General features: G+C 49.8%; 1 protein-coding gene across 1 annotated transcript in view; it reads left to right on the plus strand.

The window, feature by feature from the left end:
* LOC127033621 (putative bifunctional UDP-N-acetylglucosamine transferase and deubiquitinase ALG13) overlaps positions 1-4039 on the plus strand; it is a 48663-nt gene extending 44624 nt beyond the window's left edge. Inside the window, exons 19-21 of the mRNA XM_050921611.1 lie at positions 875-915; positions 2074-2254; positions 3765-4039. Of these exons, the coding sequence (XP_050777568.1) occupies positions 875-915; positions 2074-2254; positions 3765-4039 (497 nt within the window). The remainder of the gene's footprint in view (positions 1-874; positions 916-2073; positions 2255-3764) is intronic.
* The last annotated feature ends 23194 nt before the right edge of the window (positions 4040-27233 follow it).

Below are 27233 nucleotides of genomic sequence, written 5' to 3' on the forward strand. Positions count from 1 at the left end.
GAAAGTGATCTCCGGTCGATTTAGCGGGTCTTCACTAGACCCACTAAATCGAACCCCTCCCTCCCTGGGTCGATCAGTCACTGCAGCATCAATCCATGGTAAGTGTAAACATACCCTGAGAGTCAGGCAGTGGAGGGTCAGTAAATGGAATTCTCCTGTACGTGTACACCAGCCCTTCTTACAGTTATCCCTCTTCCCCAAAGAAACAAGCTAGTTAATATGTAAAAATATTAATTGTTAATTTGAAATTACAGATCTTTAGGAAGTTTTAGGTCCACGTTTTCAAAAAAGACTGTTTTAGGTGTCTTAAATGTTGGTTGCCCAATTTGACAAACTTCAACAGGCTTTGATTTTCAGAAAGTGTTTGTTTGAATCCTGAACCTCTGAAAATCAGGCCCTATTGAGTGCCCAGAATATCTAGTCACTTCGGGAAATCTAGGCCATGGTAATTTCTACTTTAATATATTATCAGTTGTTTTAAGGTTTGTAATAGCCGCTGATGGATTATAGTCGTTCTGTGAAGAGCATCATTGAGCAAACAATTTATAGCAATAGATTCATTTTAGTTTTTCTTATTAATGTTACTTGTTAATGTATTACTTGTCAAAATGGTTAATCCAGTTTTTATTGTGCTAAACTGCATAGATTGTTTACACATATGTGCTAACTTCGAGAATATCACTTCTGAAAATAATTTGAGTCAGATTCTGAAATCTGTATCCTAAAAATACATTTAGAAAAAGTAATGTTGTCCGATGAACAATTTTATTTTTATTCATTTACATAGTTTTAACAAGGCCACAAACAGATGACTGTTTCTGGGTGGTTTTTTGTCCACAATCCTTAATAATTATAGCATGTTTTCTGATTTCAGATGCAAAGGTAGTGCAGTATTATTTTAATTTGGGATTGCAGGTAAGTGCTTGTCGGATGTGGTATGGTAAACAGCTTGTACGATATCACCTATCTTGACTGATGCATTGATGTGCCCGAATAGGGCTTTTAAGTGTTCTGAATATGCTTCCTGTGCACTTGGCTATTAGTACATGCATGTGTGTGTGGAGGAGACTAAGCGTACAGTGCAGGAAGTTTGAGTTGTAAATTGTTAAACTCATAAAGAGCGTTTACATGTAGTGAGTTGCATTTCGGTGGCTTGATGAAGGTGGGTGGGTAAAGCATTGTTCTTCCCATTTATATGGAAAGGGTGGGTGAAACAGAGAGAAGTTTAAGGTTTAGAGCGTGGTCAAGTGCCTGTTGAAATCAGTGGGAAAATTCTCGTGGGCCACATGTGTCTTGCCCAAGGCAATTGAGCAAGTCAGCAGGAACAGAAACCAGGCGCCTGATTTTGATCTCGACTACAATTAAGTCCATAGTAACTCCTAACTCCCAGCTGATGCTCAAACGGCCATGTGATCTAGTTGACTTTAGCATTATTAATAATCCAGGGTTGAAGCTAGAGCATTATTCTCCAGGTATGGGGCCCCACTGCTCAGGGTTCCTACTGACTCTGTGCCCTTACCACCCACCCTATGGTGGTAGAGGGTTCTTGGCCCCTGTCGGGATAAGAACCTTACAGAATGCAATAAGACATTCTACAGTATAGAAATTACTAATAAATAGAGGCTAAATTACTGGCAATACCTTCTCTATATTTATTAGTATGTGGCACACCAAAAAAGATGGTATGAGATTGTAGTGCTCAGCGGGCGGTAACGCCAGTACTACAATTGCATCTGCCCTCTGATTCTGATGGACTAGATGATGCTGATATGCTGTGGACTAAGACCCATGCCAGCCTCTCCTGCAATAGAAAATCCTCAAATGCCTTCTTTTCCTATATGATAAAATGTGGGGGGGGGACATTTTTAATTCTTCGGGAGGGTATAATACAGTTGAGAGAAGTGCTTGGGGAGAAGCGTTTTGGTGACTTTCTGGCAGTCTGCAAGATGTAATACGTACAACATTGTTAACCATTTTCTGGAAATGTTCATGGCTAAGTGCTACGGAGGTGTGGGGAGGGAAGTACACACACACGAATTCTAAAACATCTCTCCTTACTTTGAATTTCCTAAGTATTACCATCAGAGCTATTGGCGTTCCATGGCGTACAGGCAACAGGCACCGGTGCCACCACCTGCAGAAGCTTACTCAGCATACCCCAAGCCTGCCCCCATGATGGAGCAGTCAGTACCTTGGCTGTACACTGACGTTGGGAGGAATAGGGTCCAGCAAGTTCCCCCAGAAACAGCAAATGGTTAGTATTTTCAGCTGACCATTTGTGTATGCAAGTGTGAGCCATTAAGTAGAAATGGGCGTCCTATTGTTGATTTACCAATTGACACAGCAGAGTTGATTGATGTGGTCCTTTTTCCTTGCTTTGTCAACTGAAATTGCAGACCAGTGTGACTAACTGTTATAGCTCACTGGAGTAGTGTAACGGGCCTCTTTACATTTCCCATTAGAAGAGACAAATGATGAATTGCATATAATGGCCTCTGGAATTGGTGAAAACACGTGTGTGGGGGGGTGTTAAAATTGAGTTCTAATGTAAAATGAGGATAATGTATGGTGTGTATAGGTGGGTGACAGGAGATAGTGTCTTCTATCATTTTTTAAATTATTGTTCATTACCTACAGCCAGGGATAGATGCTGGCAAAAAATCAGAATTGACTGTGTGAGCCCTGCTCCTTTATAGGTTATTTTAGGGTTGAGTGTCTGCTGTTTTTGATATATTACTTAAGTTTATGATTTAGAATTGCTGATATTCAGGGCTAGGTAACCCAGCAAGAAACAAAAAATATATTTTTGGCTTGACCTTGGTAGACTGTAGCTGCTTTTCTAGACGGGCCTTCTTTTTCCAAAGCTGGGTGGGATGCTGAATGTTTAAAATTGTGTGGGCCTCGTGATGACATTTTTTCTTTTCTGACCCACACACAGCAAACCACAGTGATGTTTTTATTTAAAAAAAATCCTACATTTTGAGTACTAGTAGCCGTTCCCTTAAGTTTTTTTAAAAGCGGAAGACTGGAGCCATGTTTATTGGTCTCTATTCGATGTCTTGGCTGTCTAGACAGCCATTATTGCTGGCTCTCTTCCACTGTGCATAAAGTTACAGCAACAGTTAGCGCAACCCAACAGTTTTGTAAGAGGCATATAGTTAAGGATGGGGGGGGAGGGGCAGTGCTAAATGAGTAGAAGATGTCAAAGTTTGATGTCTGGCCTCATTAAAAAGTCTCTGATATTGGGCTAATGGAGTAGACATGGTAGAAACTGGCATATCTTTGTCACAAGCATTAATTGATCAATGACAATTACACAGGCTTGCAGTTCTGCTGCAATTATAACCTATTCTATTAAGTGTCTTTACCCCATATCCATCACCATAGTATCTAGTCATAGGTTACAAAGAGAGGTGTTCTTTTGCTTTGTTTTTTAAATCCCCTACTGTCCTGCAGCTCCCCAGACAAGTTCAAAAGGGGATCTGCCCTTCCTCTGAGCCTCAACAAAAAGAAATACTATCAATAGGCAATGAATACTTAACCAGACCTGGAATACTTCTGTGAGTGAGCAGGTTGCCTTCCAGACTTACTCAAGAGCTGAGATGGTCTTCTTGTCAGTGTACACATCAGAAGGGCATAAATTATTATTTATCTAGATATATTCTGTGTTGTCAGTGTCGTACAATTCTTTCAATTGTAATGAAAATGAAGGACTGCATAAAAATGGCCAGAATGTTAAAATATGTTACCTCTGTGTTTTTCAGTTACTTTCCAAAATGTAGAGCCTCCACCTCAATCCCACGGAACAGTATGTTATCCAGTAGCGACAGATCCCTATGGCCAGCCACCTCCACCTGGGTTTGAGTATCGCGTCTCTTTAGTACCTGCTTATCATTATGTTAGCACTTGGCGTCCTGCAAATCCCTCCTATGGTAATCCTTCACCATTCCATAATACTGTAAGTCCTAGACAGATGCATCCAGTCAGCTACGTTACCTCACCGAGTCCTGTATCCTATTATGGACCTCCAAGTATGTAAGGCAAAGTGACGTCAACTGCACTAAAGTTTTCTTGTTTTCTCTGTTAATGGATGTTGTAGTGGCTGCTAAGCTGGTTTGTGTGTTTCATTTACATGTTTCTCTGTTGTTTTATACTAATGGTAAAAATCTGTTTAAAACTTGAGTATTGTTTTAGTAGAGTATATTGGAAAGTAAAACTATTGTACAGCAAAGAACATGAAGCTTATGTTCAACTGTCCATAATCTATAACAATGCAATTTCTTTCATGCTGGTATATATACACTATCACTTACCTTCATCAATAAGTACAATGTATGGAGGAGTTAGTCTTGCACAAGAAAACGATGCATCTTACATATTATACCAGTTTGCTTGTAATGGTAACCTGCTTCATCACTTAAGCAGGAGAAAGGTTGGGTTCTAGTCCATTTGAGGAAAGTAATTACTATTGAAGTAGGCCACTTTTCTCAGTCCTGAATAAAACATATCAGCCAGATGTGTTCTCCAATGGTAACTACTTCTTTGTAATAGTTGCTCTTCCTCTGTTTAATTTTGTTCGGTATAGTCTTGAAGAGTTAGACGGTGGGACAGTGCTCAGTGTTGGCCTGTTCTGCTGTATACGATTGTATTTGTGAGAGAGTCTTGGTTCATGGAAGTTACCTGGTAGTAGTTGTATTTGACTTGTACTAAATAAACGAAAACACATCTAATTTATGGAAATGAGTCTTCTTTTCTGACCAAAAACCCTCCTTAATGTCCCTGCAAGGTAGATTATCAGGCTTGTGTTAAGAAATCCACACAGGTTTTTTTATGGGACATAGGAGACAGTTGGGCTGAACATATTCCCCCAAATCCCTGCTTTGAGTCAGTAGTGAAATGAGGATAACATCAAGCAGAAATTTGTTTTACTGCCAAAAAGCCAGTGCAGTGCAACCCTACTTCTGTTGCTTTTCAGATCATAGTCCAATGAGGTGTTGCTGCACAAACTGATACTTTTCCTTGTCATAATCATTGAAGACTGTTGTTTGCGTGTGACACAGGTGCTCTCTCTTACACTTAGGTCCCTGTGCTGGGGGGTTGCAGAAAGGCTTAATGTGGGCTTGAGAGACCAGTTAACCCATCTGGTTGAACCTGGATGGTAAGCAAGGTCTAATGAGAAATGAAGCCCAGCTGGGAAGGAGCTGGGGAGTGCTATAAAGAGAGGCAGCCTGAAGCAGAAAGAGGTTGCAGGGAGAAAGGGAAGAACTCTGCAGTCTCTCTTGGTAATGAGAAGGGAAAGACCGGCAGGAATAAGAAAGCTCCTGCAGGGTAAGGCAGAAGACCGGGGGTTGCTACCTGACAGAGACAGGATTGGAGTGAGCTCCTGTAGCTGATCCTGACACAAGGACAGGAACTGGACCTCTGGGGAGAAACACTAGGTGATGCTGCTCATTAGAAAGAGCCCAGAAAGGGGTAGCAGAAAAGGTTGAGGGAAGGCTATAGTAGGTAGTAGTCCGGGGAGGCAGTGGCAAGGTGTCTGACAGAGCAGACCTTGGAAGCCAGTGCAATGTGAGGACTTTTGTTTCTCCACTAGCCCTTTGGAAGATGGTGTTGCGCTCCCTGATTTAAAGGGATACGGGCAACTTAATGTCTACGAGAAGGGTGTAAGCATCATGAGGTGAAGAGTTGGGGTCAAGGATCAGATGTAATGATGTTCTGTCCACGCAGGAGAGGTGGGAAAAAATGTGACCTGGTGAGAGAGCCAAGTGGTGAGAAGAGGCAGGCCACCAAGGGATCCAGAGCAACTGTTGGGGGGGCCGAGCAGGGGAGCAGCTAGAGAGGAGTCCATTCTTTTACTACCCCAAATGTGTGTCATTGGGAAGGTGACTTTCCATAATTGTGTTGGGGTTTGGATTTGACATGGCCTTGATGTTATAAGGTATGTATTGTTTCCATAAAGGCAAAAAAATACAGGTTGTTTTAATTAATTAAATTTCTCCTTTTTAATTAAGTTCATTTTTAACCTTATTTACAATGTTCCATGCTTGGTTGGTGCTACCAATTTTGAAATAATTTTATACCTTCTCTGTTGGTCCATTTTTCTAAAGCTTTGAGCGTGCATTGGTTATTGATGGGCTGACGCAGCCCGACATCACAACTGCAATGACTACTACATAGGGTCTGTCCCCTTGGGAGAATTGTCATGAAGGTGCCCTGTGTAAAATTCTCTGAAAAATGGTTTCCTCTTCACCATCTTCAGGGAAATGTGCTTTCCACCATTAGGGGTTTTTTTAAATATCTTAATTTCTTTTGCTCTGAATTTAGCTGCTGCTAATTGAAGGTTAGTAATTGCTGAAAGTAGACTTCCCACCGATAGGACATGCTATGCTACCGATCCCTATTTGGACAAAGAAGCTTAACTTCTTTTTTTTAATTGGGTGAATTTTTGCAATGTTATCCTTCTTTCCCCCCACCACGTCAGTGCCATATAGTACAAAGAATGGTAAGTGCAGTTTGAAAAGTTTGTCAAATTCTATAAGGATAGGCATGGTGTAAGTAGGTATTAGAGAACATGTCCTAGGATTAATTCAGTATGTACAAACAAAGTTCACAGTTGTTTACAGTTAAACTAGATACATTTTGATTCTCCAGAATTATTTCAAAACTTCTAGGTACTTTGGTGTGTAGAAGGTTCTAACTAAGCTTTACCAGTTTATAATGGTCAAGACTTGATTTTGAGGTTTTTAAAGCTGAGATTTTAAAATAATGGGGCAGTGGTTGTCTTTAAATCCCCTACTCAGATTAGAAAAGCTTAACTTTAAATTCTAAACCACAGAAGTGAGTTAATTTTTTTTAATTTGTATCTGTTTTGTTGATTTATGGAAAACTCTTGAAGAATATAATTACTCAGACTCCTAGCAGGATAAGCTAGTACATCACTTCAGTACCTCTGCAACATCTTGCTTAAATTATAGGATTATTCTGCTTGAAAAAGGAAGATTAATGTTGTGGCACCTTTTATGGCTCTTTTAATGAAGATGAGTAGAAATTTAGATTTTATCAACTCTAGCTCTAAAGAGAGTTGCTACTGTTAGTTCCTTCTCTGTTCAACTTGTCCAGTCTTTGGACTGATGCTGTGGAAGTAGCTGCTTTGGTGCAAGAAATCATGTTAATATTTAGATCTCAAATCTTTAGTAGCTCAGAACAGTAAGATGGCATCACAAAAAGGCATAGCTGTGGTTTGCCAGCTCATAATATTTTGGGTGTCCAAGTCCCCTACCAGCTTTGAAAATCAACAGTTCAATCTTACTACTTGAAACTTAGACACCCCAACTTGAAGTCTAGTCACTCTCTTTTAATACATAATTTTGTGTATATGCTCCTGGTTTTTCTTCAAGTGATTGCTCAGGTGTATTCCTCAACAGGTGTGCGTGTTCGCCATGTGCACCGGTGCCGGCAGTTTTTCCCCTAGCAGTACCCATAAGGGAGCGACCCCTGGAGTGGCGCCTCCATGGTGCGGTATAAGGGGTGCTGCAAGCTCCCCTCACCCTCAGTTCCTTCTTGCAGCCGGTGAAGGTGCTTTGGAACTGCCCTATGCCTGCTTTGCTGTAGCTCGTCCCCAGAACTGTTTGTTCGTTCAGTGTATGTACCTGTAGTTAGTTAGTTAGTTTAGTTTAGCTAGAGCACCCGGGCTGGGGCATGCCCCATGCCCTGGGTTTCAAGTCATGTGACACTTGTAGGCGATCTGTGCTGCTGAGTGATCCGCACACGGACTGTCTGCACTGTTTGGAGGAAAGCCATCTCAGCGATCGCTGCAAGATTTGCAAGGCGTTTAAGCCTTGGACCAAGAGAGAGGGACATTAGGCTCCGGGCTATCCTGATGGAGTCGATGCTGACCCTGGCTCCAGTGCGCTGCTCTGAGTCGCCGCCGGGCACCGCGATGTCTGTGCGTGGTGACCCTTCGGCGCCATTGACTAGTTGGCACCGCTCCCCATCCACGGGGCACACCAAGAAGGCTTGGAAGAGGCCACCTTCACCCCGGCACCGGATTAAACGTGGGACTGAGGCTAGTCCTCGGGCAGTCCTTGGGCAGTCCTCGATCCTCTAGGCCTTCGACTCAAATCGAGCAGAGTAGCCCAGCCCATTCGGAGCAGGCCTCCCCAGATGTCCTCCATGCCGGAGGCCCCGCAGGCAGCCCAGGATGTTATGTCCATGCTGGTACCAGGAGCACTGCTGATGTCGGCCCTGTGCTCTAGAGGCAAGTCACTGCTGGGATCTCCACAGTTGCTCCCGGCTCGGTACCAGACTTGGTCGAGGGAATGTTCCCGACACTGTTCGCCCCCCAGTGACCGTTCAGGGCAAAGTCCTCTTGAATTGCCCTCGACGCCTACCAGGCTCTCTGGTTGGGCTCCGTCTGACCGAGACTCTGGGCACCGCTCGGCCTTGAGACGCGAACACCATCATGACCAAGGCAGACGTCACCAAAGGTCCTGATCTCAGAGGGGTTATCGCAGCCAGTCATGGCACGGATGTCAATGTCATTCCCGTTCGGTGTTCTGCTCCAGGACCCTGCCATGGCACCACCTCCGCAGGCCTGGGCATCGATCACCAGCGTCTTGCCGTCGCGGGTCCACCTGCTAGAGCCGATCATGGAGCACCTGTTAGACAGTACCGGTTCTCCACATCAGGATTGCGGTCCCGTGGTCAGCATCACTCCTGGCGCTGCCGCTTCTCCCATTCCGGGGACAGCAGCGGGTCGTATGTCAGCCCAGCCTCCCTTTGTAGTCGTCCATCAATAGGTTGGGCCAGTGGGACCAGGCCCCATGGCCAGCCCAATGGTACCAGTGGGCACTGTGGCCCCCAAGATAGCCCCTGGTGGGGCCTTGTTTGGTGGCTGGAGCCTCAGAAAGACCATCGGCCTCCTTCTCCAGACCTCAGAGGAAGGAGTTGGTGGGATGTACATCCTCAGCACTGTGCCCGGAGACCGACCACATGGTGGACCTTCCAGTGCCGGTGGACACACAAAGTACCATGCTGGCCTCCTCACCCTCCCTGGATGAGGCGATTACAGTTCTGCCTCCCTCCCCACAGGAGGAATTTAGGGCCCACCAAGAACTCTTAAAAAGGGTGGATCAAGCCTCCACCTCCAAGCAGAGGAGATGGAGGAGCCCTCGGACTCCCTGTTTAATGTTCTGTCCTCCTTGGCACCGAGCAGGGTGGCCTTGCCTCTCCACGAAGGGGTGGCAAAAATTTCAAATGCCCTGTGGCAAACACCGGCCTCCCTGGCCCCCATCTCTAAGAGAGTGGAACGCAAGTATTTTGTACCTGCCAAGGGGCATGGATACTTATACACCCACCCTGCTCCTAACTCCCTGGTGGTCGAGTCGGTCAACCACAGGGAGCGGCAGCGGCAGCCAGTCCCTACCCCCAAAAATAAAGATTCATGGAGGCTGGACTCTTTTGGAAGAAAAAATGTATTTGCCCCCGAGCTTCCAGGTACGGGTGGCTCTCCTGGGCTGGTATGAATTCTATCTGTTGGGTTCCCTGCCCAAGTTCGAGGACTCCCTCCAGGAGTGTGACAGGAAGGAGTTCAAAGCGCTGGTGGAAGAGGGTACAGCAGCTGCCAGGGAAACCCTGCAGGCAGTTTTGGATGCTGTGTCCAGCGAGGCGCAGGCTGCCATGCAGGATCTCCCATTTGACGGCAAAGCTCTGTTTGCGGAACAAACAGATACAGAGCTACATGGTCTGAAAGACTCCCGCACGACTCTCCAGACTCTGGGTCTCTATGTTTTGGCTTCGGATAAACCTAAGAAGTTCAAGCTGCAGCAAACTCCCGCTCAGGCCACCCACCCAAAATACAAAACCGCTTATAAGAAGTTGCGGGACTATAAGAGGTGCCCATAGAGGCAGTCTCGGCCTGCCCCCCAGCCTGGGTCCTCCAGGGGCAAGCAGGCAGGGAAAAGGTGGTTTTGATGGGACTCCTGGGGGCGCTCCGCCAGTTCTCATCAGGGATCCACGGTCAATAAAGCTTTCCTTCTCCAATCGGTTTTGTGCTTTCCTCCCGGAATGGTCACGGCTGACCTCAGACCGATGGGTCCTTAACACCATCTCCCGGGGCTACACCCTCCAGTTTACTTCCTCCCCGCCCAACCGCCCTCATCCTGCCTGGAGGACCCCTTGCACAAGGCTCTGTTTGAGGAGGAGGTGGGGCAGCTCCTGGGCCTAGGAGCGGTGGAAGCGGTACCGGGGCAGTTCAAAGGCAAGGGGTACTACTACCGCTATTTCCTTATCCCGGCCGCCAAAGTGTGGCTCAGGCCCATCTTGAACCTGCAAGGCCTGAACCAATACATGGGGAAGCTCAAGTTCTGCATGGTCTCACTGGCCTCCATCATTCCTCTCCTGGATTCCGGGGTTAGTACGCCGCCCTCGATCTGCAGGATGTGAACTTCCACATCCACATATTCGAGGGACAGAGACGCGTGCTCCGTTTCAGGGTTGCACAAGAGCACTACCAATTTACAGTCCTCCCCTTTTCCTGCCCACTGCCTCCAGGGTATTTACAAAGTGTATATTGGTGGTGGCGGCCTACCTCAGGTGCCAGGGGTTCCAGATCTTCCCCTATCTGGACAACTGGTTGGTCAAGGGCAGCTCCTGGTCGCAGGTGTGGGATCACATGGTGCTTCTTCTGTCCACATGCACCATTTTGGGCCTGTTGGTAAACAACACCAAGTCCATGTTGGTCCCAGTTCAACGCATAGAGTTTATTGGGGCGCTCCTGGATGCCTTCCTCCTGGCCAATTTCTCTATGCGTTTCCCCAATTCCCGCTGATTGGCAAGGTCCTGGAAAAAATAAAGATGGACAAGGTCCAGGTCCTTCTGATTGCCCCGGCATGGCCCAGGCAGCATTGGTATGACCCTCACAGGCCTGGCAGTTGCCCTGCTGTGACCGTTTCCGTCCCTCCTGGACCTGCTCTCCCTGGACCAGGGTTGCCTCCTCCACTCCAACCTAGCGGCACTCCACCTCACAGCGTGGCTGCTGAATGATTAGGTAGGGAGGAAAGGACGTCCTCAGAAGGTGTTCAGCGCATCCTCCTAGAAAGCAAGCGACCCTCCACACGCTGAGCCTACTTTGCAAAGTGGTCTCGATTTTCCAGATGGGCAGATGAGTGGGGCGTTTTCCCTGTGGCCGCACCCATCCAATTTACTCTGGACTATCTCCTCCACCTTAGATCTCAGGGCCTGGTGCCCTCGTCAGTCAAGGTGCACCTGGCGGCCACATCGGCCTGCCTCCCGCTGGTGCAGGGCCACGCGGTATTCTCCCATGCTATGACTGGCCGATTCTTTAGGGGGTTGGATCATCTCTTCCCATATGTTGGGCCCCCTGTCGCACAGTGGGACCTAAACCTGATGTTGGCCCATCACACAGGGCTCTGGTTTGAGCTGCTAGCCATGTGCTTCTGGTCACACCTCTCATGGAAGGTGGCCTTCCTGGTTGCGATCACATCGGCTAGGCGGGTCTCGGAACTCAGGGCCCTGACCTCCGAGCCCCCGTACACAGTTTTCATAAGGATAAGGTTCAGCTCCGTCCACACCCTTCATTCCTCCCAGAGGTGGTCTCTGCCTACCACATGGGTCAGGACATTTTTCGGCCGGTCCTCTGCCTCAAGCCCCATGCGTCCAGTGAGGAGCACCGCCTCCACACACTGGATGTGAGACTGTCTCTGGCCTTTTACCTGGAGCAGACTAAGCCATTCAGAAAGTTCTTGCAACTGTTCATCCGGCCAAGGGCATGAAAGGTCGGCTGATCTCCACTCAGCAGTTCTCCAACTGGATCACCTCATGCATTGGTACCTATTATGATCTGGCGGGAATCCCTCCATCAGCAATTGTGAGGGCGCACTCGACTTGGGCGCAGGTCTCGTCTGCTGCCTTTTTGGCCCATGTCCCCATTCAGGACATTTGTGGGCCGCCACGTGGTCTTCAGTTCACCTTGCACTAAGCAATTGTCTCCCAGACCAGGGATGACGCTGGGTTTGGCAGAGCAGTGCTCCATCCCGAAAACTTGTGAACTCCTACCCACCTCCAATGGCTATAGTTCGGAATCACCTGCTTGGAATACACATGAGCAAGCACTGGAAGAAGAAAAGACAGTTCCCTGTTCCGTAACTGGTGTTCTTCGAGAAGTGTTGCTCAGGTGTATTCCACATCCCGTCCTCCTTCCCCTCTGTCGGAGTTGTCTGGCAAGAAGGAACTGAGGGAGGGGGTAGTGCGCAGATCCCCTTATACCGTGCCATGGAGGTGCCACTCCAGGGGTCGCTGGGGTGCTCCCCCCTCCCCCGCCGCACACACACAGGTACAGCTAAGGGAAAAACTTCCGGCGCCGGTGCACGTGGTGAGCACGCACACCTACTGTGGAATACACCTGAGCAACACATCTTGAAGAATGCCAGTTACGGAACAGGGAACTGTCTTTTACCAAACACTTGCTGGAAGCTTGTAGGTTTTGACATGTAGCTTTTCCATTTTCTTCTGCCTACTTGCTTGTTTCAGAGAGCACATTGTAATATTCAAAAAGGCGCAAGTATTCTCTCTCTTCCCATACCCTCCCGCCATAGGAAAGGAGAGGGGACAGAGGTTACCTCTACACAAAACACTCCTCCTTGGAACAGGTTTTCTTAGTTCTTTAACCTTTTGAGTCATGTGACTGATGTGCTCTTTTGAGCGCATTTTTAACCTGCCTGATCTTTATAACACATTCCAATGTTTGTATCATGGAGACATCAAATGCTTTTCTATGTCGGACAGCAACTCAGTCCATCACAGACACCTTCTATTGCAGCCGAAGACTGAATGGGACTCCTTGGAGGTGCTCAAATCTTCCTCCTAATGGTCATTGTTGAGCAGAATATGGAACTCCTTTACTTTGCCTTGTATCATGATACCCACTACTACCACCCCTTGTACTGTCAGCCCCAAAAGCACAAGCCTTTTTCACTTTAGCTAAAGCAGTAACAGTTACATAGTTGTGGCAATAAGCCGCTGTTCTCTCTGTAGAGCAGTGGGTAGAAGGGGACATGAAACATCCAGCATGTTCTACTTGGAAATATGTACAGCCTACCACCTATGTAATTGGCATATATAGTGATCGGGGGGAGGGGGGAGGTTCCTTGAATGTATAGTCCAAGTTTGGGCATGAAAATAACTTGGCTTTTAACTCTTCCATAGGCTCATACAGCACCTTCACACATGGCTTGTCTAGTCATAGGCTGGTAGAGCTCCAGGGGTTGTTTTTTTTTTTTGCCTAAGTAATAGTTAGTAACCTTATTGATAGGGCACTTACGTTGAGCTCCAAACAAAATCCATATTGCAAGGCATTGACCATTTGGGGGGATCACAGGCTCTGAAATGTAAAGGGAATAACAACGAAATACCACAAGTACTGAAACCCTTATTTTACTTTTGTTTGCTACGGCTGGTTAACTATTTCAGAAATCCCACCTCTTTTGTTTAAATTGCACTTTTAGAAAATACTGTTTAGCTTAGGAGACACCTTAATCTACATTAGTACCACCAGATGCCTCCCTTACAGCTGCTCCTGATCTCTACCATTATTGTCTTCCTCATACTCGTAGCCTGTGGTAAAGTAGCCCATTGGCCAACTCTTCCAAACCTGTTGCCACCTCAGAAGCCAGGAGCAGTAAACCAAAGTTCCTACAGTAAGCAGCATTTCCAGATCAGTTATCTGTTTTGCTCTGTGCCTAGCTTTCAGTTTAATTTTTCTGTCCTCATCAGTATCTCTCTGAATATGAGGTAGTCTTTTCTCAGGATATATTATAGAAGTGTGCTCCAACCAAAACCTTTGATCCAAACGTTGAAGAGTGTTCAAATTAGAAAGCCAAATCTGTATTTTCCACGTGGCTCCTTTCTTCATAATGGAAGGAGATGATAACCTGGATCCAGACTTCAGGTGGTTTGAAATTGGGATCCGGGTTTGATTGATTGACAGCTTGGATTCCTATCTGACTGTTTTCGCTGTCTATCTGAGCCTGAATATTAGGGTGTCTGGATTTCAGGGGTGAAATCCTGGCTGTATTGAAGTCAGTGGGAGTTTTGCCACTGACTTTGTTGGTGCCAGGACTTCACCCCATCTTAGGTCCAAATTCTGCAGTCCTTACTCAGGGAAAAGTTCTAATCTATTTCAAAAGGATTTTAATCTGAGTGCAAACTGTTCTGTTCCTGCACCAGATATGGACTAGCTACAGAGCTTGGTTATACACACCAGCCATGTTCATCCCAAGATCTTTTAATGCTCTTCCAGGTATGGCAGTTTCGCTTTAAAGAAGGTGTTTACACACAGTACCACCTAGTGGCTAAACAGTATAATACAGCTCACTATTCAATGACACTCCCCCTTTCAGTTCTACATGCCTACCATTTACAGTATCACACTGTCTTGGAAGTTGCGTACATATCAGTGTTCAGTATCCCTGAATGGTTTTCTAATTACATGACCCGAACACGAAACAACTTGGTCTTCTGGCTGACCATTCGCTGCAACAACTGGCTGGTCAGTGGAGAATCCCTGAGTCATCGTGTTCTTGTTCTGCCATCTGTAGAGTTGGTTTTGTTGATTGCTCTTTCTGAGAAACAAATTGTAGATGTGGATGGTTTCTGCTGAACTCTTCACTGTCAGTCTTGATTACATATAATTGGAGTGCTGAATTCTTTTTCTTTATGACAGCTGGTCATTGTTTACTCCCTTTATATATTATATTATCTGGCTATATTATTCCCGTTCCGGTGCAAATTAGCTTAATACTTTTCCCTGTTTTAGACAGTAACATTCATACATGGTTAAATCAATTTGCGTTTGTATTCAGAATGTGTTTTTCCATGGGAGTGATTAATGTTCCAAGTCAAATCATGATGCAGAAAGATTGTTTTTAAAGATAATGTCTTTTATCTAAAGAGGTGTTTGAAATGTGGTGGAAGGGCTGGATCCTTATTTTCAGAATCTTAGTTTTTCTGGAGAATAAAGGATTGTCCATCTTCCTTTGATTCTGAAAGGTGTGCAAAACAAAAGAGAGGAAAAAGAACTAACATGAACTCACTTGTTAGAAACCACCTTGAAAGTGACCTCCAGAAAAACTTCCAGAGATTAATTTTTAGTGAGCAGTTTAGCAGCTATGAAAAACAGCACGTCTAATGGTCTTCAGAGACCATTTCTGAATACTTCTTTCTCCATCACTGTTTGTTTGTTTCCTTTCGCACTGGTAGCATGAACAGAGCGACAAGATATGGTTACTCTCTCTCTGTCTCACACACACACACACAATGATGATCAGAGAACCATCCTTCCTAGTACAATTAGCTAACAAAACACTGATCTCTTTAGCCAAAAAAATTCAGAGAGATGCCTTTTTGACTATTAAGAGAAAAATTCTTTGTTTTTGAGGTTTGGCTTTTCCTAAGCATAGCTACTTGGGGGTATTGTGAAGTTTCATTTAAAAGCTAAGCTGTATTTGTTTATATGATGTAGTTTGGGAACTCTAGACTGATCTGTTGAAGGGGAAAGGACGGTAAAGGAAATTTAAGTATTCTATTTTCCTACATGGCAGGCCCAAGGGAATGGGCTTATTTTGCCAAAAAAAAGTCTTTTTGCAATGTCTTTGTCATTCAGTTGCATCTTCTCAGAATTTAGTCATAGAAACGAGACTTTCACTACCAAGTCCACGGGGTATCTGCCCGGGTTAGCCAAGGCTGCAGAGTCCTGAGTCTCAGTCTGACATGCTTGACCACATGCGTGCATGCTGCCATGTGACCCAGCAGCCGAAGGCAGCATCTGGCTGTTGTAATGGAAACTGAGACAGGGAGTTCACTGCCTGCTGCATGGCCTGGAATCGGGATTCTGGAAGGCTCGCTCTTGCCCGCACCATGTGTAGGACCGCCCCTATGAGCTCCACTCTCTGCATTGGAATCAGAGTGGACTTGGGGACGTTGACCAGGAGCCCCAGCTTGCAGAATAGTTTCAGGGCCACCTGCACAAGGTACCGAACCTCTTCTTCGGACCGGCGCGCCAGATGCCAGTCCTCGAGGTACAGGTAAACCCAAATCCGCTGTCTCCGTAAGAAGGCCACCACTACTGCCATGCATTTTGTGAACACCCGTGGGGCGACAGCTAGGCCAAATGGGAGAACCATGAACTGGTAATTTTCCTGGTTCACGGTGAAACGCAGGAATCGGCAATGTGCCGGGGGGGTGGCGATATGAAAATAAGTGTCCTTCACGTCGAGGGCAGCGTACCAGTCCCCCGGATCCAGGGAAGGGATGATGGTGCCTAGTGTCAAAGTTAGAATCAGGACTCACAATTTGTCAGACCACTCTGTTTATTAGCGCAGCGCTCCGCCAATAACATTCAGAATATGTGAGTGGCCATGCAAGGCCCAAACAGTCTTATTTATACAGATAAAAGAGCGGGAATTAGACAAAGGGACAAAGAAAGCAAAACAGGAAAATTCACCTGGGGCACAGCATGCATATCCTATTTCCTTACTAACTGTTATCGATTTAAGGCTAATACTTCACCAATTGCCCTTAAACGGTGCAATTGTTCTATGTTAATGTCTGTATTCCTGACACCTGGATTGCAGCATTCCAACAGTTTTGCTTAAAGGTACAGACAGCATTTCTTTAATCCTTTCTATTCTTACTATATAATTCATTCTACTTTCACACTAGGGAGACTATGCAGAACCGGGCCTTGACCAGGAACTTGTTTAGCCCGCACAGGTGTAGAATGGGACAAAGGCCCCCTTTGGCCTTGGGAATGAGGAAGTAACAGGAGTAGAACCCATTCCCCTTTAGGTCTTTTGGTACTATCTCTACCGCCCCTGCCTGGAGGAGCGAGTGGACCTCCTTTTCCAGGAGATGCTCATGAGAGCAGTCCCTGAAGAGGGATGGGGAAGGCGGTGGGGGGGAGGAAAACTGTAGCATATACCCACTTCACACCGTGCGCAACACCCAACGTTCCGACCAATGCTGGACCATGCATGGGAGAAATGGAATAGGCGGTCCAGGAAACAAGGGGATGGATCCAGCAATTGATCTGGTACGCTGCCCTCGAGTGCCCCTTCAAAAGCCTGGGTTGAGGCCTGGCTGGGACTTGTGCTGGCCTTGGCTCTGGCCCGGTCTATTGGAATTATTATTACGCCACCTCCTGTTATCTCCACCTTGCCTGCAGTAAGGCTCATGCCTAGGACGAGGCTGGTATTGGCACTAAGGAGGAGCCTGTGGCTTGAAGGGCTTCCTCTGAGTCGCCAGCTGTGCATACCCAGCAACTTGAGTGTAGCCCTCGAGTCCTTGAGACTATGTAGTTTTGTATCTGTTTGGTCAAAAAAGAGTCCAGACCCTTCGAAGGGAAGGTCCTGGAGCGAATTTTGGACCTCAGGCAGCAGACCTGACTCCTGAAGACACGCCGAGCGCTGCCTGAATGCCCAATGCAATTATCCTGGCCGCTGCATCTGCCGAATCCAAGGATGCCTTGAGAGAGGTCTTCGCTACTGCCTTACCCTCATCCAGCAGGGCCATGAACTCCTGTTGGGAACCCTGGGGAAGGTTGTCCTTAAACTTCCCTACTGCTGCCCAGGAGTTGAAGTTATGCCTGTTGAGGATGGTCTGTTGGTTAGCAATCCTCAACTGGAGGCCGCCTGGTGAATACATCTTCCTGCCGAACAGGCCAAGGTGTTTTGCTTCCTTGGCCTTAGGGGCTAGGGCTTGCTGCCCGTGGCGCTCTCTCTCGTTCACTGCTGAGACTAGCAGGGAACATGGGCTTGGGTGGCAGAACAAGAACGCATAACCCTCTGATGGGGTGAAGTACTTGCACTCCACACCTTTGGCTGTTGGTGCGTTGGAGGCTGGGGTCTGCCATATAGTCTTATAGTTTGACTGAATAGTCTTAATGAGTGGGAGCGCTATTCTGGATGGAACTTCTGGGCTCAGAATGTCCACCATGGGGTCCTCTTGCTCATCCGTCCCCTCAGCCTGTAACCCCAAGTTATGGGAAGCCTTACGCAGCAGCTCTTGGTGGGATCTGTGGTCTATTGGCAGAGGCCCTGATACCGCTGTGCCCACCAGTGCTTCATCTGGGGATGCCAAGGAGGTCAGTAGCTGCTCAGCTTCTTCCTGCTGGTCTCCCTGCTCCCCCTTCCCTAAGGGAGGGGCTTCCGGCTCGGGCCAGGGCAGATGATCTTGGGGTGGCACCGAACTTGGTGCCAGTCTCTCTGGTCTCTTGCCAGATGAAAATGCAGGTGGTGTAGACACTGCAGTTTCTCGCATGGGAGAGCATTGGTGCAGGGACTGGGACCACTGCACTGAGTAACTGCCCCTGGAGGGAGCCCCTTGCCGTCAGTGGTAGGCCCAAGGGGTCCAAAGGGGCCAGTGTCCTGGCAGCCCCTACTGGGGGTGCCAACCAGCCTGGGGTTCCCTACTGTCCAGTGGGGGTAACTGTATCGGTCTGAGTTGGTCCTGGACTCCAGCGATGCCAAATGCGAGGGCCACGATTGGCTTCTGGCTGATCAGAAGTGGGACTGGGACCGATGCTCTCGGTACCCGGACTGGAACCGGGATTGGTACCGGTGCTCCCGAGACTGGGACCAGGACCGGTGTCCTCGGTGAGCCCCCGGCAACGGCCGGCCCCTCTTCTCCTGGTGCCGGCCTCTGGGGGGCTCCAGAAAGCGGCGTGCCCCTTCCACTAATTCTGCATGTTGACTCACCTCCGGTACCGAGACTTCCCTCTGAGTCAGGGGTAAATGGGAGTCCACGGACTCGGAGCTTGACCGGGACCAACGCCAGAAGTGATGAGGTCCTTCCCCGCCTCAAAGGTGTCTGGCATGAGGGTTAATCTATTACTCCCTCAAGCCTGTCATCCGCACTGAGTTCACCTAGAGCTGGACTCGGTGGGACAAGTTGCGTCAGCACCACCAGTGACAGCACCAGTACAGCTTCCATCCCGCTCTTCCCAGTGCTCGGGCCCTTGGATGGTGCTGGTCTTCTTTGCAGGGAACATCCACGCCCTTTCTTTGGCTGTGTCTTGGGTTGCACCGGGGAGGATGAGCCATGCCGGGGCCTACTTTGGCGCTTTGAGCATGACAGCTTCCGGTGCTTGGCCGGCACCGGGTCTCTGGATTAATCTGGGGCACTCTGCACCGAGGAAGGTGGAGCCGATGTTGGGTGCTCCGGGCCTCGTAGCTGCAGCATGGCCTCCATCAACAACTGCTTCAAACAAAAGTCTCTTTCTTTGTTCTTGGCTTGAACTCCTTGCAAATCTTACACTGCTCTGTTTGGTGTGGTTCCACCAGGCAACGTAGACAGGAGTCTTGGGGGTCACTAACCAGCAGAGGCTTGCGGCGCGTGGCACAAGCCTTAAACCCGTGGGCCTGCAAGGGAGGAAACCTCCAAGCACCTAATCTACTAAGCATCCACAACGAGGGATTGCTAACCAACTGATAACAGCTCTGTAACACTAAGGCTAAGGGATTGCACCTGGTAGGAGAGCAAGAGACTGTTCCAAGGCCGCCATGGAAGAAGGAAGGAACTGGAGGGGGTCAGGCCAGTAGGAGAATATCTGCACGGCTCAGTGGTGCCACTCAGGGGGCCCCCCGCCGGGAGCTGCAAGGGAAAAAGTTTCTGACACTCGTGCATGCAGCGTGCGTACACCTAATGTGGCATGGACGTGAACAGGCACTCGAAGAAGAACTAGTGATTGGTATTATAATAAATACCTCTTGCGTCTTACTCATTATCATCTCTTCTCAGACACAGTGGTAAACTGGGAACTGCATGGGGGGGAGGAATAACTCAGTGGTTTGAGTATTGGCCTGCTAAACCCAGGGTTGTGAGCTCAATCCTTGAGGGGGCCACTTAGTGATCTGGGGCAAAGCTTGGTCCTGCTAGTGAAGGCAGGGGGCTGGACTTAATGCCCCTTCCAGTTCTAGGAGATTGGTATATCTCCTATTATTATTATGCTATTAGCTCAAGTATACTGGCACTGCATTCCTCAATAGCCACCTCATGGACAACTCTGAACACCATCCAACTTCATAGAGTGATCTGCCTGTGGTATTTCCAGCATTCCCTTCTCTCCTGTTTTGCTATTTCTAAGGACATTTGTACACAACAGGATTGTAATGGATCCAGACCCTCACACTGGAGCTACTCTGATTGATTGATGAGCTGAGGATCTGCTCTTAAAACCTCCAGCGAGAAGTAAGCAATATGAAGAGAAGTAGGAGCTCTTAATTAAAATCCTGCTTTCATGCAGGTAAAAAGGATTAAAAATATGACAGGCATGAGCTGCATAACATGCAGTATTTTCCATGAGATGCCAACAAGTCTTTACCAAAACTTGTGCTAATAATAAGGAATCTTGGCTTCTAAATTATACCGTGCACAAGTACCACACTGATTTTTAAACTCTTAACTCTCCGCCCAATTTTTAAATCTCACTTTTTCAAAGTCACTGTTAAAGGCATATGCCCCCACGGTGTCAAGTCCTATTGTGATCTCCTTGCACCTGTAATTTCCTGCAAGATTGCTACCAACAGAGTCATAATGAAGTGATTAGAAACATATTTGCTGCATGAGAGACGGGAGGGTGATTGGTGTTATATCACTTGGATAGGAGTGAGTAATCATGAAATGAACTCAGCACCAGAAGGAAACAGCTGGGATTCCCAACAAAGACCTTGTGAGCTCTCTTGGTTCAGGCTTGTCTGCAGCAAGTGTCATATCCTCAGGGCAGATATTGCTCTTGGCTTCCTACCTATCCTGACTGCCTCCTGGCAGTAGCTTCCTCCTCAAACTTTCTTCTCCCTGAGTGTTTAGAGGGGACTGGATGTAGAATTGATCCCCTCCTCCCCTTTGAGGAAGAGTTTGGGGAAATTCAGTCCCTCATTTGTCTTCATCTCCAGCTGTTCTTTTCATTTGTTCTCCGCTTTTCCATTCCTGTTTCTGACTTTTTTTTCTCTGTCGCAGCGGGTGATGGGAGGGTGAGTAAGACCTTGGAGCAGAAGTCTCAGCAGGAAGATGATGAACAAGTCAAATCACGTGGGACATTACTGCAAAGACACAAAGGGGGTGTGTCCAGGAAATGTGGGCAGGGAAAAGCCTGTGAGAGTCAATAGAGGCCAGAGAATCAGGAGGTAAACCAGCCAACCCAGACAGGTGGAAAATCTGTTAATTGTAGGGGAACTCACAGAGGCCTCAACGAAACCAGGACCCAGCTGAAAATCCCCATGGGAGAGAGAAATAACACGTGTGTTCAGTGTGGGAAAAAGTTCAGTAGGCCCTCACAGCTTCTTAGCCATCAGAGAATCCACACAGGAAAGGCTCCAGCCTGGCAGAGGAGAGCACAAACCACTGGCTTTACACAGGTGGGAGATCACCCTGCAGCCTCTCCACCCCTGGGACACGGAATCAGAGGTGAGGCTGCACCCAACCCTGACACAGCACAAGGCCTGCCCCAGAAACACCCTGGGGCCCACCAGGTGTAGGGCAGGCAGGCTCAACCAGGAGGAACCAAGTGTGGAGGGCTCAGTGTGGGGGGATCCAGGTGTGGGGTGAGAGGATTCTGTGTGGGACAATCTGGGTGCAGGCAGCTCAGTGGGGGGTGTCGATGTGGGGGTGGGATCTGGATGCACAGAGACTTGTTGGAGGGGATTCCAGGTGCAAGGGTGTCACGGACTCACAGATCGTGCCCACTCTTGGCCCTGTGCGGCCGTGGGGGGTGCCCCTTTCAGTGAGACAGACCTTCTCAGGGGTCCACTCTCTCTCAGGGTCAGGCCCCTCCACCTCCTGGAGCCGCACCTCTCTGAGCCTTAGCACGTCTGACTCCCGTTGTGGGCCCTCTCAGGGAGTCCATGCGCTCTGGACCCCCTGGGCCTCTTCACCCCTGAAGGGGCTGATGCAACCCTGTTCTCTAGACCGGAGTGACTCTCAGCCAGCATAAAACAGGAGGGTTTATTGAGAATTGAACACAGCACAGGAAACTCTCAGGGCCTCAGGCCTGGCCTCTCACAATAACAACACATCCCAGTCTCCCTGCATCCAGGTGGGCTCTGCCTGCTTCCCCTTGCCAACCCCGAGCCCCCTGCTTCCCAGCTGGGCCTCTGATATCCCCAGCCTCAAGCCCTGCCTCTGTCCATTGTCTTCTCTCCAGGTAAACAGGGTCGTAAACAGGAAGGCCTGGGTCTCCTCTCCTCTCCGCTCACCTCTGGATGGAACCGGCTGGTCAGGTCACCAGGGTCCTCTCTCTGCAGCCCATTGTCCTCCCACTGGCCAGAACTGGTTGTGTCTCCTGAGCTAGGGTCCCGAGACCCTCTCCGGTCCTCTGTAACAACAAACTCCCTCTCCCCTCACCTCGTTAAACCGGTAACACCCAGGGACATTGAGTCCCACCTCCTGTGCATGCAAACCACTGGAAAACACAGAAAACCCCAAGAAACCCCCCCACTTCGTCACATCTCTCCCCCCTTCATGGCTGAATGGAGCAGGGTCACTTAGCCAGTGACCTGGGGAAGTTCACGGCCCCCGCCCCATGATAAAGCATCAGCTATAACATTGGCACTTCCCCTCACATGAACCACCTCCATGTCGTACCCCTGGAGGAGCAGGCTCCATCTCAGCCGCTTGGCATTGTCCCCTTTCATTTGATGTAGCCACGTCAGGGGCGAATTGTCCGTGTACACGGTGAAGCACCGCCCAAATAGATATGGCTGCAGTTTTTTGAGGGCCCACACCGTGGCCAGGCCTCCCTTCTCGATGGCCGCGTAGTGCTACTCCCGGGGCAGCAGCTTCTTGCCCAGGTACTCAATGGGGTGTCTCTCCCCCTTAGTATCAGTTTGCATCAGCAGTGCCCCCAGCCCTGTATCCGAGGCGTCGGTGAACAACAGGAAGGGTTTGTTAAAATCCGGGTTTACCAGCACCAGGCCCTGGATAAGTGCCCCCTTCAGCGCACCGAGAGCCCTCTGGCACTGCTCGACCCAGATCACTTGTCTGGCTTTCCCTTCCTACACAGCCCCGTGAGGGGAGCTGCCAGGGAGCTAAAGTGGGGCACAAACCTCCGGTAGCACCCCGCCATCCCAATGAAAGCCTGGACCTGCTTCTTAGTCTGTGGAGCAGGCCAGTCCTGGATTGCCTCCACCTTGGCCGGCTCCGGCTTCAGATGGCCGCCCCCCACCTTGTGGCCCAGGTATGACACCTCGGCCATCCCCACCTTGCACTTTTCAGTTTTTATAGTCAGTCCTGCATCCTGGAGGTGATTCAGCACCCTCTTCACCTGGGACACATGGTCTTCCTAGGTCTGGCTAAAGACACAGATATCGTCAATATATGCCAGAGCAAAGTCCTCCATCCCCCTTAGCAACTGATCCACCAGGTGCTGGAAGGTGGCAGGTGCCCCCTTGAGACCAAAAGGCAGGACCAGGAACTTGAAGAGCCCTATTGGGGTGATGAAGGCAGACTTCACCCTGGCCTCCAGGTCCAAAGGCACTTGCCAGTAGCCTTTGGTAAGATCCATGGTAGTGAGGTACCGGGCGCCCCCCAACTTGTCTAGGATCTCATCGGTCCTAGGCATGGGGTAGGCATCGGACACGGTGATGGCATTGAGCTTCCGATAGTCCACACAGAACCGGATCGATCCATCCTTCTTGGGGACCAGCACCACTGGTGAGGCCCAGGGGCTGGCAGACGGCTGGATCACCCCTAAAGCCAGCATATCCCTGACCTCTCTCTCCAGGTCCTGGGCTGTTTTCCCAGTGACCCTGAATGAGGAACACCTGATGGGGAGGTTGATTCCCATCTCCACCCGGCGGACAGCCAAGTTAGTGAGCCCAGGCCGGTTGGAGAACAGCTGCCAGTATGAATGCAGCAACTCTCTGATCTCTGCCTGCTGGGCAGGGGTGAGCTGGTCAGAGAGGGGAATTGATTTCAGCGAGGAGCTAGCCCCTGCCTCAGGGAGGAGTCCCACCAGGGGATCCTATCCCTTCTCCTCCCACTGCCCACACACAGCCAGCACCAACTTCTCCCTGTCCCAGTAGGTTTCATCATGTTGACATGATACACCTGGTGGCTGTGTGCCCGGTTGGACAGTTCCACCACATAGTTCACTTCATTTACCTGTCTGATGACCTTGAAGCGGCCATCCCAGGCAGCTTGCAGCTTGTTCTTCCTCACGGGGATGAGGAGCATCACCTGGTCCCCGGTAGCATAGGAGCGGGCCCATGCTGAGCAGTCGTACCAGACCTTCTGTTTCCTCTGGGCCCTTGCTAGGTTTCCCCTGGCCAAGCCCATGAACTCCACAAGCTTTTCCCAGAAAGCCAGTACATACTCCACTATTGATTCTCCACTGGGAGAGGCCTTTCCCTCCCACTCGGCCCTCATCAAGTCCATGGGTCCCCTCACCTTCCTCCCGTACAGCAACTCGAACGGGGAGAACCCTATGGATTCCTGGGGCACTTCCCTATATGTGAACAGCAAGTGGGGAAATACTTTTCCCAGTCCTGCGGATGCTGGTCCATAAAGGTTTTCAGCATTCTCTTTAGGGTCCCATTGAATCTCTCCACCAGCCCGTTGGACTGAGGGTGGTAGGCTGAGGCCCAGGTGTGTCGGACTCCACACTTCTCCCACAAGCACTGGAACAGGGTTGATATGAAGTTAGACCCTTGGTCTGTAAGGACCTCCTTGAGGAAACCCACTCTGCTGAAGATGGTCAGCAGTGCATCTGCCACGGTGTCTGCCTCAATAGACGACAAGGCCATCGCCTCGGGGGAGCGTGTAGCAAAATCCACTACAACCAGGATGTATTTCTTCCCTGCCCAGGTCATTCTGCTGAGGGGCCCCACTATGTCCATGGCCACCTTCTGGAAAGGCGCCTCTATGATGGGCAAAGGTCTCAGTGGTGCTTTGCCTTTGTCCCAGGCCTTCCCCATCCTCTGGCAGGAGTCACAGGACCTGCAATACTGTCGGACAGCGTCAAAGACCCCAGACCAGTAAAAGTGCTGAAACACCCTCTGCCTGGTGCGCTGGATGCCCTGATGCCCTGACAGGGGAATATCGTGGGCCAAGTACAACAGTCTGCAGCAGTACCTCTGGGGAACCATCAACTGCCTCCCCCCTGTCCAAGGTTCAGTGTGCCCTGAACCAGCCCATTCCCAGTACAGGAATCCCTTCTCCCACAGGAATCGCTCCCGGCGGTCCTCCCCCAGGGACCCTGCCCCGCCGTGGCCTGCCAGGGCCCTCAGTTTCTCCAAGGAGGGATCCACCTGCAGCTCCATTTGGAATTCAGCGGTTGGGTTTGAGGATACAGCCCTGGCTGGTCGTGCCTCAGTTTCCCCACCCTGGGACAGAGGCGCCCAGCCTTGTCGAGCCCTACCCTCTCGGGAGGCCTCGTGACCCTCGCTGGCTCTGGCTCTGGCTCTGACTCCAGGTAAGGACAAGGGCGCTCTGAGTCCCATCCGGCCAGTTCTCCAAGTCATTACCCATTAGCACCTCGGTAGGCAGGTGATCGTGCACCGCGACCTCTTTGGGTCCCTCCTTAGCCCCCCATTTCAGATGTATCCTCGCTACAGGCACCTTGACCGAGGGCCCGAACGCTCCCCTCAGGGTCATGTAGGCATCGGGCACTAGCTGGTCTGGGTCCACCACCTTGGATCGCGCCAGCGTCACCTCCGTGCCCGTGTCCCAGAACCCCTGGACGCTTCTTCCTCCCACCTCAATGGGGGTGATGTGACAATTGCCCCCCGGGACCTGTCCCACGCTCACCCGGCGGATGGAGTACAGCTGCTCTGGACCTGGGGCCCCGCCTTCTCCTGCTTGCCTGGTTTGGCTGTCCCCTCCCCCTGGCACAGCCCTCTCGACTGCAGCCCCCTGGCCTGGCAGTGCCCCCTCTTGATGGGCTTCCACCCAGTTAACGCCCCTCGGGTTCTGCTTGGATGCCATTTCCTTCATCCTCAGGCCCTGGGCCACCTTGTGCCCCTTTTGGCCACAGTAATTACATTTGAGGTCCCTCAAGTCCCATGCGGGAGGTCGGGCCGCCCTGGCATTCCCAGCCACCCCTGAGCTGGGCTTCCTGGAGTCCCACCTTTGAGAGGTCTCTGGGTGACTCCCCTTCTGAGCCCCCGATGTGGGCCTTCCTCCTGTCCCTGATCTGCTGTCCACAAACTCATCTGGCAGTGACCCCACACTGCGCAGATCCTTGGGCTTCCGGTCCACTAGCCACATCTTAAGGTCTGGAGGGCAGATGTCATACAGCTGCTCCAACCCCACCAGGTTATACACGTTCTCTGTGGTGGTGGCCCCTGCGCCCTTTCCCCACTTGCGGAGATATTCCCCCAGCAGGTTGGCAACCTCCTTGTAAGTGACACCTGAGGTCTTGCATACACCCCAGAATTGTTTCCTGTTTGCCTCGGGGATCAGTTCAAACTTCAGCAGCAAAGCCTGTTTGAACAGGTCGTAGTGCCCCGTCTCAACACCATCCATTTGGCTGAACGCCTCTATGGCCTTGGGACCCAGCAGTGGGGTCAGACAGTGCGGCCTGTATGTGGGGTCAATCTGGTTCAGATCACAAACTTTCTCAAAGGCTGTGAGATAGGCATCAATATCCACCCCCCCCCCCCGACTTGAACTGGGGCAACAGTTTGGTGTCCAGAGTCTCCACACCACTGGTGTCCTGGGGTCCTTCCCCACTTACTCCCCGGCACGCCCTTTTGGCCCGCCGTTCCTCCATCGCCAACTCATGTTTTCTCTCTTCTACACGGTCCTCTCATTCTCTCTTTCTGTCCACCAGCCTCCATTCCTCCAGCGCCAGCTCCTTCACTTTCAGCTCCAGCTCTAGTTTCCTCAGCTCCTCAAGGGAGGAACTTGACTGGGGTCTCCCTGTGCTGACTGGGAAGTTGGGTCTGACACCCTCCAGGTCGCTACACAGACAGCCCCCACGGCTACTCCCCAGCTCACCGGGCACCCCGAGAGTGACCCCAGGGTCTGGAGTCTGTTCCTCAGACTGGTCATTCTCTACAAGCTGAGCAATCAGCCACTCCTTAGGGAGCCTCCCCACACTCAGCCCCCTCTCCCTGCACAGACATGTCAGGTTGTTTTTATGGAGCCGGTTATAGGCCATTTCCAGGCTGGTTCTGTTCAATACCCTTGTTCTATCACTGGCAGCCACTCACTACAAAGCGCCT

The sequence above is a fragment of the Gopherus flavomarginatus genome, chromosome 13, assembly GCF_025201925.1.
Source record: "Gopherus flavomarginatus isolate rGopFla2 chromosome 13, rGopFla2.mat.asm, whole genome shotgun sequence".
Taxonomy (NCBI): domain Eukaryota; kingdom Metazoa; phylum Chordata; order Testudines; family Testudinidae; genus Gopherus; species Gopherus flavomarginatus.